General features: G+C 34.3%; 1 protein-coding gene and 1 pseudogene across 1 annotated transcript; one reads left to right on the top strand and one right to left on the bottom strand.

Moving 5' to 3' along the window:
• Window positions 1-1,028: 1,028 nt before the first annotated feature.
• Window positions 1,029-2,310, top strand: LOC18441666 (BURP domain-containing protein 6). Its single transcript, XM_088848471.1, has 2 exons — window positions 1,029-1,136; window positions 1,371-2,310. Exons 1-2 carry the CDS (start codon window positions 1,089-1,091, stop codon window positions 2,199-2,201), a joined length of 879 nt encoding a protein of 292 aa, XP_088704597.1. The 5' UTR covers window positions 1,029-1,088; the 3' UTR covers window positions 2,202-2,310.
• A 6,954-nt stretch (window positions 2,311-9,264) lies between these two features.
• LOC148780621 (dirigent protein 22 pseudogene) lies at window positions 9,265-9,795 on the bottom strand (annotated as a pseudogene).
• Window positions 9,796-10,008: the final 213 nt, after the last annotated feature.

Here is a 10,008-nt window from a genome sequence, read left to right as displayed (position 1 = left end):
CCGTTTCATCGCCCTTCTTACGCATTAAAGACACATTATTCAATGTTATTTGCAATTTCTCAACACATATGCTGTCAAAAGTTTCTTTAGAGACAATATCATGATAAATACTATAACCTTCATGGGTCTTCATAGTTTCTTGATTTTGGCCAATGTTGGATCATTCCGCCTACGATAATTAAAAAGCAATTTATATCCAGATCCAACAATAAATATCAGTTCTTACTTGGCTCTGATACATAGAGTTGCGAAAAAAAAAAAAATGCATTCACTCTCCTTAAAAATATATTTTATGTTTAGTCTAACACTTGACAGAAAAAAATAGTTTTATAAGGAAAATAATTAGGAGCAAACAGAAAAAAAAACTTTATATCAAATTTCCAAATGCCTTTTACATGATGACTATGCATAGAAATTATAAAAATAAAAATTTCTGTTATAGTATTAACTATTAAGCTTATCTAGAAAAAGAGTAGATATAAAAATTAAGAGCTACACTCACAACGTTGCATGCGTATGCATTCACGAATATCCGAATACAAATGCACTTCAAAACTAATTTAGTGCCGGACACGATATCTATGAGTCCATGTAGAAATGAGTCCCTTTTAAAAAATCTACTTTTGAGATGGATTTTTGGATTTAACTTTTAAAAATATGTAATCTCTAACCTGAAGATCATGAACATGAAAAACTAAATAAATTTTAACAATCAGAAACAATTAGTCTACTACGAAAACATTTAGACCCTTAGTATCAATGGCTTTAAGATGGACCAGTCATAAGTTTGGAATCCAAAGCCTCTAGGTGCTTTTATTTAGCAAACACAAAAGACAGTCCTTATCAATTTCCTTTGCAAAGGAATCCAAAGCCTCCAAGTGCTTTATTTAGCAAACACTTATTACCGTTCTTATCATTTTCCTTGCCAAAGCCCGCGTGTCCAACATGCGTATGTAACGCTCTCTCTGTCCACAACAAACTACGCCCCTCTCTCCTATATAAATATATAAATTTGGAGACCTCTCTTCCTCATTGCGCACGAAACACATCCATAAAACCAGCCCCTTTGCTTTGTAATCTTTACAAACATGAACATGGACAAACTGCCTCTTGCATGTGTACTGCTTCTCCTCATGGTAAATTATCCTTTGCATATTCAAAATCAAGATTACTATAGAGCATTAAGATTCTTTTTTTTTTTTTTTTTTTTTTTTCTTTAGTAACATTTTAGTTGCATCCTTATTACGTTCGGCTTCGTTGCTTACTTATCGGTTTATGCTTTACTATACGTTGTACAGTGGATTGCACTACGACTATGCTTTACTATACGCTTCAATGTTTTCTCACTTCTCGGTGTCCACTAATTGCAGGGAACACTAAACCTGTACAACGTACTGGCAACACCTGAGAGCTATTGGGAACAAGTGTTCCCGAAAACTGCAATACCCGATTTTATTCGTGCCCGTCTTCATCCCATACCCATAGGAGTGGTGCCTATGACTGCAGACAATCGAGATCCACGATTCTTCTATCCTGACTCCTCACATAAGCGTGACCCTAGGCAAACCACATTCTTCTTAGAGGAGGAGCTGAAAGTTGGAATGAACAGAGTTCTTTACTTCCCTAAATCCGACTTTACGTATGCCGCACCTTTCCTTGCTCGTGAGATCGCAGATGCCATACTCTTCTCATCGGCCGAACTTCCACAAATCTTAAAGCGCTTCTCATTGCCTACTGCCTCTGTTGAGGCTAATGCAGTGCGTGAAACCTTAGCATGGTGTGAATCTTTAAGAGGCAAGGCTCAATGCCTAACCTCTTTAGAGGCTGTAATTGACTATGCCACCCGATCCACTATGGACCGCAGCATTACCACGCTCCACACTCATATCGACAAGGATTCTGGGCTCCAAGCTTACACCGTGAAGCGAGTGGAGCACAAGGTAGCGACGCCTGACTCTACAGTGTGCCATAACATGGCGTATCCTTATGCCCTGTACTACTGCCACCATGTTGGTGAGGGCAAAATATATGAGGTGAGGTTGGAAGGAGAAGATAAGAGCATAGTGGAAGCGATTGCAGCCTGCCATTCAAACACTAGGACTTGGCACCCACATTCATTTGCTGCTCTTCCCGCAGGGGTGAAGGCAGATCACAGTTTTGCTTGCCATTTCTTACCTGACACCCACATTGTATGGGCCTAAGTCCCTGAACCTTGATTGGAATAATTAATCCGGTTATTATGGTTGGCGTAGCAATCATGTATGAGATGGATGGCTTTTAATTAAATTCTTGTTATGCGCAGTTTGCCAATTTGCTTCTTGGTTTCCTTGTTTTTCCCTTTTCTTTGGTAAGCTTTATTAGCGTTTAATTGGCACAAAGTATAGGATTCAACTCCTGGACTTGTGTATCTTCTGGATGAGATACCGTGTCATAAAGGCCTACTGGTGTCTCTATAAATTGACATACATGCAGGCGCAGCACATGTGTTAAATAGTGTAATTACCATGAGATTCAAAATTCATCAAGGAGCTCCATTAGTCTGATGTTTTACATATCAGACCATTGCTTCTTCTTCTTTTTTCCCTTTCTATTTTTTCCAATTATTCCCCTCAGTCTGATGTTCTGAATTTCGGGCAGTTTTTTATTTTAGCTTTAATTTTTCCAAAGTTTAAAGCAACACAATCATTGTAAAACTCAAAATTTATGGATGTGGGACACAAAATTTGAAAATATTAACTTGATAGTCAACATATAATGCAGGTGCTTGTGTATGCTTTCATGAATATCCGAATACAAATGCACTATGGAACTAATTTAGTAGTGTTTAATAAGCATCTATTTTCATCACATTGTGGTTTAGGTCATATTGTTTATTTTAACATTTTCATCTCTTAGAAAATGTTAGCTTCTTCAAATGGACTAAATAAAAGGAGCTATGATGATATGTTTTTCTTTCTTTTCTTTTTTTAAGTGATTTATGTACCAACGCTAAAATTTTAGGTATATTACGAAATGCACCACTCATTTGTGGAAATTACAAACAATATCAGTCAACCCACTTTTTTTATATTTGTCAAAATTGCTCTTCGATCAACACGAATTTTGATTTATATTTTTTGGATTTTTTTGTTAGTAGGGCAATGCCCCAAGATGTTGTATTGCAATGCCCCGAATGTTTTATTTCATTTTATTTTATTTTATTTTTTATTTTTTTTTGGAAAATTTTACGTGGCCTAACTCAGATTCATCGGTCGGACCCAGATATTCAATAATTATCATCATAACGCTTTTTCAACCGTTTGGTCCTTATTCAGTATGTTGTTTTAATTGCCAATTTGCTTCTTGGTTTTCTGTGTTCCCCTTTTCTCAGGTGAGCTTTGTGTTCTCCTTTTTTCGTGGACTTCTATATCTTATTGACGAGATAACGCGTAGTAAAGGCCGACTACTTTCTCTAGAAATTAACATACATGTGAGCACATGCACACGTGTTATATATCGGAATATTTATGTTTGTACCATATTTGAAAATATAAATTATGTGGAGGTCCAAAAATTTTCAAATTTTACGAGAAGGCCTATGGTCTAGTGTTCTAATATCAGACCATTGATTTTTTTCGCCTTTTTTTTTTTTTTCAAATTTTTCCCATTGATCTGTTGTTCAAACATTGTACTGCTTCTTTTTCTTTAACCGTTTTGATCGCTTCGAGGTCCTAGACTTCAGGCCACCTGTGAACATTGTGGAAGCCAAGCAGTCAAGGTTGGAAGCTTGAACTTTGGACTATCAAATTCATAGTCATAGTGGTTCAAGGTTTGGAGCCTTGGATGCTAGGCTTGCAAAATGTTTATATAAGCGAACCTATCTGAGTCCTGGAATCACGAACCAATCCTTGAACTAAAATTCATAGTACTGGGATTGGTCTGACGTTTCTTATCTCTGACTTCTTGACTCACACAATCCTCACAAAAACCAAGCGGTCGGAGGATCTAGACATCGATCAGGTCCCTATACTTCACAAAACTAATAGATAAAATAAAAAAGCAGTCCGATGTTTGGATTATTGGATAAAGGGGAAAAATTAAAAAGAATAAAAATTTATGCTAATGTCTCTCTAAATTACTCTTACATAAGAAATATCCCCCAAAAGTTTGATTTTTTGCTGTACCTTTTTTTCTCCCATGTTTAATATATATATCTAGAAAAAGCTCCTGTCAGCCCATGGCCTCATGGAACATTGTAAGCTCAGTGGCTCTGATTGAATATGGACCAATTCAATTATCATAATTGTATTTCGTAATTGAAATTTAATTTTTTTCAACAAATTAAAATTACTTGAAATTTGGAGCGTCAATTATTCAATAATAGTCGAATCTAATAAAAATATAAAAACAATAATTCATACAATTAAATTGATCAAAATACCCCTGAAAAGTTCTAAAGGTATTTTGGTCAATTTATTCTATGTGAATTATTTTTTTAATATTTTATTAGGTGTGCCTTGATGAGAAGAATTTATGCTTCAAATGTCATGCTATTTGGATTTATATAAAAAGCATTAAAATTATATTACCGATATACAGTCATGACTGTGAGACTGGCCCAGATGCCATGGGGCTTACACTGTTCCAAGTGCCCATGGGCTCACCCTAGCATCGTCATATATATATATATATATATATAGAGAGAGAGAGAGAGAGAGAGAGAGAGAGGAAGATGCTACAAAACACCTATAGGCAAAAATAAACAGTGATTTTGCCTACCTTTGTCACCGTCTAAAGTTCATCACACGGTCACGTTTGTCTAGTAATGATATATTTGTATTTTTTTTATACAAATCGGAATAACCTAAAATTTGGAACGTGTGTTCATAAAAAATAGGTGAATCAATGAAAAAGATCAACAAACTATTTTACATAAAATAAATGACCAAACTACTCTCAAAATATTTTGGGGATATTTTAGTCAATTTATTTTTAGCGAATTATTTTTTCTATATTTTTATTAGATGCGTCTCACTAAGATGTATGCACGCGCCAAATTTTAGGTCATTCTAATTTGTAGAAAACAAATGAAAATAAAACACTACCGGACAATCGTGACCATACGATGAACTTTGGACGTTGATGAGGGTAAGCGAAATCACTGTTCATTTTCGCATATAAGTGTTAAGAAGAATTTTCCTATATAAATATAAAATGTTGAGATTAGCCCACTAACTCATATGAACATATGAGCCCAATGGCCTAGATTGAATCTGGGTCTATGTGACGGTCACGACCTCATTTCTTATTTAAATTTTAATGTTTTTACTACAAATCTAAATAATTTGAAATTTTAGGCGTCCATTCTTCTCATCAAAGCACACCTAATAAAACTATTTAAAAAATAAGTTTCAAAAAATAAATTGACAAAATATATCTAAAACATTTTTGGGGTATTTTGATCAATCTATTTCTTGCAAATTAATTTTTTGATATGTTTTTAAGATTATCCTATTCTTGAAGAACACATACCTAAAATTTCAATTTATTTGGATTTATAGAAAAAAATTAAAATTAAAATACAAAATGATGTCGTGACCGTCAGATCAGCCCAGATTCATTCTTTGCCGTTGGGCTCATATGTTCATATGAGCTAAGTAATTCAGTAGGGAAGACATGCCCCTACTTGTTTTTTCAATAGATTAGGGAGCTACATTTTAAAGGTGTTAAATTGGGGGTGTCAACGGTAGGAATGGATACCACAATGTGGTAATTAGGTGTGGGGATGCCAGCACCACAATTCCAGCCCCTTTCCTAAGTTTAATATGTTTTTTGCCCATAAGTTGCTCCAAACATCTTCGGACATTTAAAGTTGGCTCCCCCCCACCCTGCAAACATCAACTTCGGGCCTTTAATATTTGAAGTTGATGACCTTTTGTTGGAAGTTGATTTTATGAGTGTTTTTGTTACAAACCTCAAATTCAGATCTTCAAGGTCCAAAGTTGATGTTTGAAACATCTTGTGAATTTTTGTTGCTAGTATCAAATTCGGACCTTTGAATTTTAAGGGGGAAAAAAAACATCAGACATTCAACGGCCGAAATGGTGATAATATAAGGACTAAATGGAATTTAACTTTTCTAGGGACATCAGCTTAAAAATTATGTTCAAATTGTAAAATACACCAAGTCAATTGGACCAATTCAATGGCTAAGTTTCATAAGCAGAAAAATTAGATGTCGAGTCATTCATTATTATACTAGTGTTACACATGCGTTACGCATGTGCTTTAATGCTGTAAAATAGAGCAATGCAATACTAATCTATAGAATCGAAAAAGCGAGGTTCTAAACAATCAAATTCGAACCCACCTAAAAAATTTCACTAGAAAAATTCATTAGAGGGGATTGTTTTGATGCTTAAGATTCATGTTCATGAGAAAAAAAATTAGATTTCAAGTTTTGAAATGGTGCATCTTGTAACGCATTTTTGGAGCATCAATTTTAAATATTTTCACGTTTTCATAGATCTGCTAGATCTACACTATTTTTGAAGCTTTAAATTTTATAATTAGAGATGAAAATATATTTTAAGGCTATAACAAAGATTGTCAGTATTGAAACCATATTTCTCGACACTATTTGAAGGTGCGCTCTATTATGATTGTTTAGAGCCTTGGCTCTATAGCCGTTTTTTGTTTTTTTCCCCAAGTTCTATCTTTTTTTCTTATAAGTTGTTCTAGACATCTTTGGACTTTTAAAGTTGGCTCCCCCCACCCCGCAAACCTCAACTTCGGGCCTTTATGGTTCGAAATTGATGTTCGTGACCTTCTGTGAAATTTTGTTGCAAGTATCAACTTTGAGCCTTCAGATTTTAAGAAAAAAAAAGATTAAACATCAAACATTCAAGGGTAGAAGTAAAATTAATACAAGAAGAGACAAAAAAGGAACTGAGAAAAAACATGAATCTAAACTAAAACATTTTGTGGGATTTCTGAATAATGGTAATTTAGAATGGGAAAATGGTTTGATAGGGCTGCAGCTCTATCAAAATAAGTTACGCCTCACTCATAATTCATCATGAATTGTAATTCAAGCAATGGAAAACTTTTACATCAATCATCTCGGCTTGAACATTATTGTCGTGAAAAAAAATTACGATTTCAAGCTCTAAAAATAGCATATATTATAACAAATTATTTAGACCGTCCATTTTGCCCTAAAAATAAGTGTTTATAGATCAGCACGATCTTTATATGTTTTAAGTTTCGAATTTTATGTCAGTGTTGGAAAATTGATTTTGGAGCCATAATAGAGATTTATGTGACGGAATAAGGATTTAAGATGATGCTTTATTTTGTTTTCATAAAGCCTAGGTTTATAAAAACTTCATCCTTTAGAATGATATTATCATAAATTTTGTTAGTTTCTATAGTATAAACTAAAAAATTGTACATATTATTAGTTTCTTCTTAAAGTTGTTTTCAGCTACCTATCAGTTTCTAATCGGTTATGTATGTTGATAAAACTACCTCTTAATGTTTAATAAACTATTTCTAAGAAGCAGAAAACAAGCATTTTAAAAAAAAAAATAAACAACCATGTAAAAAAATTTATTTGTGAAAAATGACCAAGTTCAGAATCTCACTAATAGTTAGAAAAAAAGAGAGAAAGAATATAGTGTACCTTACGGCATGTCTATTTGAATTTATTAAAAAATGTTCAAGTAAGAAATTGTCTGTATCTAAGTTTGAACAATTGTAAGTATTGTGGAAAAATTTTGGTATAATTTTGTAACTCTAGAGGTATTTGTGAATTTAATCCAATCTCTTGACAGTAATGTAGTTTGTCTTTGTTTTTATGCGACTTGGTAAATTTAGTTATTCCACCTGTGTATTCATATAGATGTTATAAAGCAGATGAGGTTACAAACCGTCCTAGACAACGTATGGAAAAGGGAATGTTTGTTTCACGTGCAAATATTTCTCAAAAATTATTTTACGTGAAAGTATCCGTTCATGTGATTTTTTTATATTAATTGTTCTACGTACATCTTTTAACGCAAAGGAATTCATTCATGTGAAAATATTCCCAAGAAAATATTTCCACACGCCCTTGGTTGAATACAAAATCCATTGAACTCAACGAATGCAGGGTGACGACTTACTTGTTTCTAGATCTAGTACTTTGAAGCTTCAAAGGCATACTGGTTTTTAGAGCTTGATTTTATTTTTTGATTCGGTTTTGAGAAACAGCATTGATTTAAAAAACCAAAAGAGAAATTTATGAAATTTTTCTCGATACTTAGTATTATTAAATAAACGAAAAGGTTTATATAAAACCGAGGATCTAAACAATCAAATTAGAGCCTGGTTTAAAAATTTTACTAGAAAAGGTTGTTTTGATGCCCAAATATCTTCAAATTGATCATCTTGACATCAAGATGCATGGACATGAGAAAAAAATGGATTTCAAGTTTTGGAAATAGTGCATCTTGTCACACAGTTTTGGACCGTCAATTTTCAAGATTTTTATCGATCTGCTTGATCTACACTATTTTTTATGCTTTAAATTTTATAATTAATGATAAAACATTATTTTAAGGTTGCCACAAAGTTTTCAAGTATTGAAAAAACGTTTCTCGACACTATTTGAAGGTGTGCTCTACTTTGATTGTTGACTGCCTCGGCTCTATACAAACTGCACCCTTAATGACATACCCACAAAATTATTTATTTTACATGGTCACCTTTTTTTTTTTTTTCTCTTTTTTTTTTATTCCAAAATTGTCCCCTCTTTGAATTTTTAAGATTCGAAGTAACAAAATTTATTTTGATTTTGGAGATCAAACAGCATCTTTTTAGTCTAAGTTTGATTTTGGATCTTGAAGATCCCAATTCACGTTTAGTTTTATATATAAAGGACCGATTTCAAAGTTACACGCGTAAAATTGAAAATTGAAAATTGAAATGAAATTCTTTAATTACACTAATTTAAGGCATATTAGCGTAAATTTCTCAAAAATAAAAAATTCTTAATAAAAAAAATATGTAAACGATCGAGGCCCAAACATTTAATTAATGATCATGAGATACCCGGACGATGATAAAGGCAAGACGGCTAACTTAATGAGATGCTATGTCTTTTTGTCCAAATATTAAAACATTAATTGATAAATTTTACCAAAATTGGTAAACAACCATCCTTTTTATCTCATACATGCTGAATTTGTTATTCTCTCCAAAAAGAATTTGCGCCATAGCTGACAACACCAGTGAAATAAGAAGCTAGTAATGGATCACAGTGACATTATACTCCACAGTCAATGAGCCGGTGGCCAACAAAATAGTCCGGAGTTGTGCATAGCCCTGAGCCAGTCTGAAAACTCCATTTCCACCCACCACAGACATCTCCCTCACATCCTGCAGTATAGGGTTCCTCCCGACCACCGTGAGCGTGCTTCCGTTGAATTCGCCATCCGTGAACACAAAGTTGAGGGCCATGGTGACGCTTAACTCTGTCTGAGAAGAAACTACTTCAATTCCCTGTACCGTGCCGATCAGCTTCGAAGTGAGGTTGGGGCCTTCTGTTAGTAGGTCGTCATGCACGTAGATGCTACCGAAGCTAGTGGGTGAGGCCTGGGTGCTATTCAATTCGGCCACGAGTACGGATGTGGGGTTTGGTCCGGTGAGCACTCCTTGGAAGTAGAAGTGGAGGTGGCTCACCTTGGGTTGGCCTATGCCTTGCCTCTCTCTCCAGTCATCTGACTTGGAGGTGGCTATGTCCATGAAGAAAAGCAGCAACAAGGCGAATGCCATGGTCGGTGCTCCTCTCATCTTTCATATATCTTGAATTGAGTTGCAGAGAGACAATCCCCACTGTCCTCACAGTTTTATTAGGTTGACCTTAATGAGGACTTTGCATGAATAAAAGAAGGCCACGCATATGGTGGTCCCAGGAGACCTTGTAAAATGCTCAAATAAAAATAAGGAAAAAGTTTGTAGTCCCAGGAGACCTTGTAAAATGCTCAA

This window comes from Amborella trichopoda, chromosome 9 (genome assembly GCF_054954075.1).
Source record: "Amborella trichopoda isolate Santa Cruz 75 chromosome 9, AtrichopodaSantaCruz75HAP2 v2.0, whole genome shotgun sequence".
Classification (NCBI taxonomy): Eukaryota; Viridiplantae; Streptophyta; class Magnoliopsida; order Amborellales; family Amborellaceae; genus Amborella; species Amborella trichopoda.
The sequence above is the reverse complement of the archived record's forward strand: the minus strand, read 5'-3'. Positions and strand labels throughout refer to the sequence as shown.